Raw genomic sequence first — 9,178 nt, 5'->3', positions numbered from 1 at the left:
AGATGTTAATGCTTTTTCTGTACTGAAGGAGAATAACTACATTCCTTGGCCATGCCAACTGCCTAAAGCTCAGTTCTACCTCAGCATGAAGATCACATTGAGCTGCTACGCTCCTTAGGAGTGCAGGTGGCTGTGAAACAGGCAAGTAACCTACTTAAGTCAAACTGTATTATTTTTTTTTAAATTTATTTAAGAACACTCAGAATGGGGGAATGAAGTCTAAATACGAACAGATGCTTTTTCTGTCCCTTGCTTAACACTGAAGATAACTGGTAACATCTTGATTCCACAAGTACAGGACAGAGATGAACAGTAACAAGTAACATTCAGTCTGTCTCTGTGCCATCATCATCTTCCTCATCTCCGCTTTGAGACTGCTCTTCTGTAAGGGAACAGCTCAACAAGGACTTCTGTATACACTGTCTTTCCTCTGCAATAAAGAGCAACAGAGGGTCAGTACTTGATCTCTTCACATATGCTGGAATATCATCAGTTTCTAAGAAAGGAACATTTCTTAGTTCAAGAATTCAGAAGTAGCCCAGCATATCCTACAGAATCCCCAGGAAATGAGGCTGCATTTTAGGAGAGCGGCTGGAGGAACTCACCTTCATTTGTACAGTTTTGCAACAACATCAGCAGCTGTCTTCTATTATACTTAATTAGAAATTTCTGACATGTTCTTATGGTACCTGTAGGAGTCACAAAAATATGTAACAATCTACAAAACCAAGTGTTTCAGAGCTGCTAGTATATTTTCTGAACGTAAATGCCCCAGGCAACAACTTTATTAAGTGGCTGTAGACTTCATTCCTGCACTGTGGGGGTTAAGTGGTGGAATAATAATTTCTGACATGTAGTGCCCATTATTTGCCCTAAGTGGTTTAATTTTCAGGACATGGATGATACCATACTCTAAAATATATTTTAAAATAAGAAAATAATGTAACATAGTATTCACCGCTCTGGTTTTGTGTTAACTGTAATGAAGATTCAAGCAGAATTGATGAGGGTTTCAACAACGAACTGCTGGTGCCTGTTTCTTATTTAGATCTGCTGGAAGCTGCTAAATTAGTGACGCATAAGCTGTGTCTCTCGCACCCACAGCAGGGAGCTGCGGTTCTTCCATTTTAGCAGGCCTGGAAGGTACGATTAAGCTCTGCGGCCTCCCCCCTCCCTCCCTCCCCGGCACCGGCTGACCTCCGACGTGCAGGGTGTTGAGGAAGCAGGGGTACCGCAGGTTGCGGCTCTCCAGCTGCCTCACGAAGGGCAGCGCGGAGCAGAGCAGCCTGTACGAGTCCTTGCGGCACCGCAGCAGCACGGTCCCGGTGTAGGCGTTCAGGTACTTCACTGCGGGGACACACGCGCACCGGTGAGCCCACAGCCGCGGCCCTTCCCGGAGCAGCCTCCCCCCTCCCAGGACCCGGGGGCAGCGCGTCCCGCCGGCACCTGTGAAGGAGATGGAGCAGCAGGCCAGGCCGTAGTCCCCGTGCACCTTCCCGATGGCGTCCCTGACGGCGAGCCCCACCGCGCGGTCCTCGATGCACTGCCGGCACCGCGGGTCCTCCGAGACCACCTCGCACAGCACGTACCTGCGGGAGGGCGCGGCGTCAGCGGAGCGGGAGGGGGACGGGCCCGGACCCGGCTCCGGCCTCACCTGTTCTTGAAGCGAACCATGGCGGCGGTGGCGCCCGATTGGGACGGATGTTGCTCCTAGCCAATGGGCGAGGGTTCTCCGCGCACAGCAGCCAATCGTCGGCGTGCAGGGGCGGGGACAGAGCCGTGCCCATCCGCCGGCATGGCCCCACCTTCCTCCATCAGCCGGCTGCGCGCATGCGCGGTGCTGCTCCGCTCCGCGAGCCGCCGGCGGGGCTGTGGGGGCGGGGCTGTGGGGGCGGCCCGCGTGGCGACCCCGCCGCCTTCCCGTACCCTCCGCGCGGGGGCGCGCGCGGCTCGCGGCTGCGCGGGCCGGCCTGAGGGGGCGGCGGGCCCGCGTCTCCCTCGAGTTTGCTGAAGGTTGAGTCCTTTGGCTTTAGCCCGTTTCGCTGTGCTGCTTCTACCCACCTGGACTGAAGTGACCCCAGCCCGCTTTGTCTGGTGCCCAAAAGTCTTGAATGATGGAGACGGGACGTTCCGCGCTCACCCCCTTCTTCGTCCGGCTGGAGCCGCGGAAAGGTCCTGGGGAGGCGGGCGAGGACAGGCCCGGTGCTGCAGTCACCCTCCGGCTGTGGCAGGTGGTGGGGCCGCCATCTGCCTTCCGGGGCTGAGGGCTTTAGCAGAGAGTCCAGTGCCACCCCTGTACCCCTGGAAGGGCGCTCTGCCTTTGCTACCTCACGAAACTCTGCTCCAGTATTTACAGTTCCTCAGGCTCCAGGTATGGGGTGATCTGGGGTGTGTACTTTGAGGAGAATTGTGGAACAGAGCTACTTCTTACAATTATTTCTATAGTGATTTTCAAAGGTGTGATCTCTGACGTGACCTGAGGAAGCAGGGAGTGCTCTTTGAAAAGAAGAAACTGGGGAAAGGGGAGTGGGGGCATAAGGGAAAAGATGTGAGGTGGGAGAAAGAACCAGTTAGGGCAACGTATAATTCACAGGAGAAACACCAAGGTCCCTGGAGCCAAATCACACGGGAGCGCTGAGGCACTACAAATTAAGTGGGAACTCATTGCTAATTCAGAGTGGAAACATCTTCTTTAATGACCTTAATTCTAGACAACGAAAACAATGATAAACCCAGTGGAAATCCTGTCCTGGGTGATAAACTTCTGCCCTCTGAAATAGATGCCTATTCTGCTGCTCTGTCCCTTTCTCTATTAACTCCTCTGTCCTTCACCCATGATCACATTCTTGGGTCATGTTTTTTGGAGAACTCTAGAATATGAGTTGCCCAGGGATAAAAAAGCACAAAGTCTAGTCTGGACTTTCCAAGAGACCTTTTCTTTGGGGCTGTGATTAAAGGGACTGGGGAAGTTTGATGGTTTCTGAAGCTGATGCAGATAGAAGCATTTTCTCCGTGACAGAGACTGCATTGCATTGATCTTTGCCATATTGCTTTGTGTTTTAGTATCCAAACTGGGATCTAGCCGTCATCTGTTCCACTTGTCAATACAGTGAGCTCCTAGGTGATAAGCTAGTCTCACATTTTTGAACGATATCAAAGTCCATGAAGATTTCCATGTATTTTCTCTGTGGAGTGAGGTCCTGGCTTAGCCTTCCAGTGTGCCTGCCAAGGTGTATTTGCCTGCTGCCCCTGCCTTTCTGGTGGCAGCCCCCATCCTGCCGTCTGGGCTCAGGTTGTCCTGTGCTGCGGGTTGCTTTCATTCATGCCCTCCCTCATTTCCTTCTCTTTGCAGAGCCACGACTGGGTCTCTGACAAGCAGACCATGTGAGTTCACTCTGCCCTGTAATCCAATAGGACGTGTGCACTGTGCGTGCTACCGACTGGGCCCTATGTATAGCGAAGGCCTCTGGTTTTGGTCCAGAAGGCTGATTAGGAGAGACACAGTGCAAAGAGAGCGCAGTGTTGTGAGAGAGCCCTGTCCTGCTTCATTTCACGTAGGATATCGCCTTTAGTTCGCTGTTGTTGGTTTGGAGGATGCACAGAACAGCCCTGAGCCACCACAGCTCCCTGTGCAGTCACTGCCTGAGTTTGTACAAGCCATGTGAGTCCAGTCAGACATCACAGTATGCTGAGCTGACAGCACAAGGACTAGAAGGTTACAACATCTTCACATTTGTTTTCACACCTCCTCACTCCCATCCTCTGCCAGCTTTGCTGTATTGATTGCAGCATCAGTGATTCAAGAAACTGTCGCAAGTAATGGTGAGTTATACAGTCAAGGTGGGAAAGAACTGTCTCCTAAGAAAAGATCTGAGAGAGAAAAAATCAGAAAATGCTATTTAAATGGAAGAGTAGGTCAAGAGACCTGCCAAAAGAGAGAATGGATGTCTCTCCTGCAGACTTGAAGAGACAATGTGGCCTCAGGATAGCTTATCAAATAGAAATTATGGGGGACAGAGTACACAAGGACAGGGGGAAATAATGGGCACTGTCTATACACATTAGAGACGATTTGTAAAGCAGTTTGAGAACTTTGGATAGAAGACTCTTTACCAGCATAAGTGTTCATCAATGATTGTCCAATAAAGTAGTGATGCTAGGGAGTTGCAGGAGGAGTAAGGAGGTCTTGTTTTCCCAGCTCGTGTTTGTTACGTGTGGTACTGTGCATGTGGAGGGGTTATTCCCAATCAGACCAGGTTGGTTTTATTACCATTTTAGTTCACGATTTGACATTTTCTACAGGCTTGAAGATCTAGACCCTCATTTTGGATTTATATGGCATTTGTAATCTCCAGATTGCATGTTAGATTGCATTTGTATTGTATAGAATTAATTGCATTTAATAAGCTGCAGTAGACATTGTGATTAATATATATGTTTTATTGTATGTAGCCAGCTCTTAGAGTTTGTATGTATTTGCTATAATTAAAATTACCAGCAAATGTGTTCACTGAAAAAACATATATCCGTTAGTGAATCCTTGCACTCTTTTTAGGTAGGGTATTTCCATTTTATAGATAAGGAAACTGAGGTACAGGGGGATTAAACAGTTTGTTCATAGTAAAATGCTGTCAGTCTGGAGATACAGAGCAAGGACATAATGTGAGTAGAGGGAATCAGCGTATCAGTGAATACTGTGTTGGAGTATAGGTCTTGGATGTTGCTCATGCATAAGGTAGCCAACTAATTACGTTCTGGAGTAAAATTAGGATGCACTGGTGCTCCATCTTCATGATACCACAATTTGATCTTCCCTGCGTAGCCAAAACCATGATTTTTTGCTTCCCCCTGGAAGCACGGAACTGAATTTGCCATCAGGTGTGGTATCAGACTTGGGGGTGACAACTACATTTTGTTCCACTGTATGCACATTGCATCCCCGGATAACCCTGCAGTTGAAAATACAAAACAATCTGGGCAAAATTAAAACTGCATCTTAAATCCTCTGTCTGATGTTGCCTGAAGCTTTTTGTTCAGTTTATCTTCACAAGGTCACTGAGACAGAAGAGTGCATTCTCTGAGCATGTTGGCCTGGAGCCTTTCATGCAGATGCTTTCATTTAACATTTGGGGTGTTGTCCTCCTCCCTTCAGTCCCTTCCTTTTTGCTCCCCCATTTTCTACATCTCTCTACTCCCTCCTTTTGAGCTCAGGATCCCTCAGATCAATAACATAGGAATAGAAGCTGTCCTTTTTTATCACCTTTACATGTAATCACTAATCATAAGCTTTCTGGGCACCGAAGCTGTCATGGGCCAGAGACTGCTGGTCTGTCTGCCAGAGCTGCCACGCATGCTGCCTGCAGCACTGCCCTCATCTTTGCTGTCATCCTGCCACATGGAATATTTGTCTTGCAAAACCATGTGTTTGAAGCAAATTCTGTTTCTGCTTCTTTCAGTGGCTTGCAGTGTGATCTTGGACTACTCAAGATCAAAATAGTAAATTCACGTTTCTTTGATTATTATTTTTTTAATAGTCAAGAACAGGAAATTTCAGTTCAGATTAATAGTGACGGTGTGCTCTGAGAGACATCCCAAGTGTTGTAAGGTGAGCTTCCATTAAGATATCGGAAATTGGAAGCCACTTTGGAAGATTGAAGCCAAATTTTAAGATCTGATAAAGGGCGTAAGTGTCTATGAGTTTGGCATGTGCTGTCTAGAATGAACACAGAATTGGGAGCCTCTTCCTGTGCAGCAAAAAACAGTGTGTGAAGAGCAGTGCAAAAAGGTGGCGTGCCAAGTGAGAAGCTGGCCCTGAACTTCCCAGCTTCATTTTCTCCAGCTCTGCAATGGGAATAATTGCAAATGTTTTACTCATAGATACATGTTAAATATCAGTAAAATGTCCACGTGAATGTTGTTAATTATCAAGTATAGTAAAACTGCTTCTATCTATGAGATCTGTAGGCAGCACACTTTTCATTTGCAGCAAGCTGCTGCAAGAAGCAAACAGCTGTTTCCAAACTAGTTAATTAAAATAAGGCAAAACCTAGAATATTAGTTCAGATAGTTCGGGATTCTCTTTTCTCTTTCCTTTCAGCATTAGGAACACAGCGAACAGTAGGCCACGTAAATTACTATGTAATCTGCTGTGTAAAAAACCCATATTTAATACCTCCTTAACAGGGATGTTAAAATGGATTAATTATTCTTTGTTCTGGTCTCTGAAGATAAAGGGTAATTACTATTAATTATGTGTAATTGAAAAATTGCTCCTTCACAAAGAATCCCATAGCATCAGCGGGATTTTAACTTCTTGCTACCTATAGGGAGGCGTACAACATTCCATAATGTTATGGCAAAGACTGGCAGAAACTTAAGAATGGCCTCAGCGAGTCTTATTCACTTTCCAGCCCGTGCTTGAGATCAGTATTTTCAGAGATAACAGATCTCAGAGCACACCAGTGAGACAGGACTCAGTGTTTTGTTCTCTGCTGGATGACACTTAAACAGAAGACACAGTTCGTAAGGCTGGTTGTCATTGATGATGCTGTGAGACTTTTGCTCAGTAAATTTCCAGAAACCTGTGGAACAACCACAGGTAAACCAAAGGGAAAGTATTAGAAACAAACAAACAAACAATAGGGAGGACAACAACAAAACAAACCCTTGAGCTTGCCTATCTGGGAAGGAAGCTTTTGAAAAAAAACTAAAAAATAACCCATGACTCTTTAGTAACCAGTACATCACCCGTGGGTAAGCACAGACAGTAGAGGTGTCTGACAAAGAGTGGAGGCTATGTTGAGATATTTGAATTAAGGTGAAAAAGAAAAAAAAAATAGGATTTTTACAAGGGCAGAGCACTTTCAATTATATAAGATTAGTAGACTGGTTAGCCTGAGACCTGAAATTCCTAACTGCCCCACTGATTTCTGTTGTTAATTAAAAATCCTCAAAATATTTAGGTGCATAATTTCCTTTGATTTCAGTGGGAGTTGGGCACCTTTATATGCATGAAAGTCTAGCCCTTTCAGTTTCACATTGGCAAAATGAGGATAACCTTTTTCTACTTCAAGGGGTGCTACAAATCAATTATTGAGTTATAATGAACTTAAATAATATAATAATTGAGATAATAGAAGCTCTTAACAGCATAAACATAGCCTACCCTGACCACCTTCTTCACATCTGAGTTGTTGTAGAGGCTACTCTGAAACAGAAATGATGTTTCTAGTGTTGCTTGCCTTGCAGATCTTTGCTCTCTGCTTTTTCTTTCCCCTGAATTCCCATGTGCAGATTAAGCCAAGGTCCTCTTTTACAGTAAGATGTATCTGCTTATGTTGCCATATACTGAACAGTCCTTTCTCTACGTGGCTTTATGTTCAACTCCAGCAGCCTAGAGCAGCATAGGATCAGAGATTCCTCCCGCAGAGCACTTGTCTCCCTAATGAGGGAGGCAATGAAAAACATTTTCCAGTGCATCCATCACTCAACAGCTGTGGTGCTGAGGCGAGAGGACAGTCATCCTGGAACAACCTTATATAATCCATGCCTGCTGCCTGGCTCCGGCAGGGCAGCAGCAATGCGAGCAGGCGAGGAGGGGGGCTGTGGTGGAGCTGCTTGGTGGGGTACGGCCAGGGCTCCCCTTGGCTTGCAGGGTCTTGGCTTGTACCAGTGTCAGCTTGGTGCAAAGAGTATGTCAGTCACTGACTAGTTGGGGCACACGGGTCTCAACTCTTTGCCTGACTCACTCTGACAGAGACCTCCCCACCCATCTGTTTTTGCCTAGATCCAATTTTAGCTGTAGCATCCCACTGCCCACCAGCACAGTAGGTGAAAGCCCCTCAAAACCCAAGCAGGGTGCAGTGTATGAGTGCAGATTTGGGTGGGGAGAATCAACAGCAACTCTTTTTATTGTTGCTGTGCTGACTGGGGGTGCTCACAAAGACCAGTAAGTGCAAACAGATTTCCAGAGGCAGTGGCTGTTATAGATTGAAGAAGACAAAAAACACTGGGAGCATCTGACCTATTTTGGGAAGCTTGCTGGGACTTTTTGCTTTTATTCTGTCCAATTATTTTTTGTTTTCTAAAGATGTGCTTGCACCTGAGTCAAAGAGACTGTAAATATTTGTCACTTCTCCTAACTATGTGCACCATGAAGACAGAAGCAAACTAAAAAATATCTTGCTGCATTTGCTAGGCTGATTCCACCAGTCGTCCTGAGGGCATGGGGGTTTGAGCTGGCACTTAAGCTGACTTCTGCCTGCTGCTGCTTGGTCCCAAGCTAAAGCTCCTGGTGAAGCACATAGCAACCTTCTTGCAGTGCTTGATTGTATCTGCCACAGTGAGATGATTTGGGGGCAGTTGACCCAGGGCATGTCCCTCAGGCCACCTCAGTAAAATTCCATAGTGCTCATGCTGGAACTCAAGCAGTTGTTGCTATGTGACCTCCTCTGTCCCTGTTTCATACCTGTGATGCTTAAAAGATCATGTTTATCCTGCTGTAACATTAGTGACTTAATTAGAGCTGAATTTGGTCCTACTGTCTCTGAACATGAGCAGCTTCCATCCAGTCATCTAAAGGATCAGATCTAGTTTCTTCTCTCTCTCAGTACTGGTGGCATCTGGTTTCATTTTCCATCTTTCCTAAGGGAGCTCACTTTTCCCCACATTTCAGCATATGCCTGTTGTATGTCAGCACCCCAGGCTGCCTGGGTCTCTGTGTCAAGCCAGGTACCACTCTTCCAGCCAACAACGTACAAGATGGTGTAGAGACAGAACATGAGACGCATCAAGAATTGGTGTTGTGGACTGTGCATTGCTCAGAAGTAGTACCTGCTTATGGGTCAGGAAACTAAGCTGGAGCCAGTTAAGTGTGGGTTTTGGGTTTTTTCCCCTCTGTGTAGTATTTGTAGAGGTAGCAAGATTTTCACTGTGTAGTGTCACAGGAGCCAGTGTTTTGCACAACATGGCTCCTCTTTGTTGATACCGTAAGGGGCACCTAAGGGACTTCCTAGGGTAAATAGCAGGGTGGGGCACTGCTGATGAAATAGCAGGGCTATCGGAGGAGACAGTACTCCCAGCACTGGAACTTAGTGTCCAGCACTGTCTGCATGACATCCCCGTTTATTTCTAAATATGCTGACATGGGAAATTTTCTACATGTGATGGTTTGTCTCCA

General features: G+C 46.5%; 1 protein-coding gene across 1 annotated transcript; it reads right to left on the bottom strand.

Annotated features, from left to right (window-relative positions):
* Positions 1-169: 169 nt before the first annotated feature.
* On the bottom strand, positions 170-1,708 carry POP5 (POP5 homolog, ribonuclease P/MRP subunit). The gene is made up of 5 exons (XM_074844475.1): positions 1,655-1,708; positions 1,447-1,589; positions 1,198-1,347; positions 606-689; positions 170-430 (listed from the first exon to the last, which is right to left on the bottom strand). The coding sequence occupies exons 1-5, from the start codon at positions 1,672-1,674 to the stop codon at positions 327-329; spliced, it is 501 nt and encodes a 166-aa protein (XP_074700576.1). The 5' UTR covers positions 1,675-1,708; the 3' UTR covers positions 170-326.
* Between the last annotated feature and the right edge of the window lie 7,470 nt (positions 1,709-9,178).

The sequence above is a fragment of the Strix aluco genome, chromosome 18, assembly GCF_031877795.1.
Source record: "Strix aluco isolate bStrAlu1 chromosome 18, bStrAlu1.hap1, whole genome shotgun sequence".
Taxonomy (NCBI): domain Eukaryota; kingdom Metazoa; phylum Chordata; class Aves; order Strigiformes; family Strigidae; genus Strix; species Strix aluco.
The sequence above is the reverse complement of the archived record's forward strand: the minus strand, read 5'-3'. Positions and strand labels throughout refer to the sequence as shown.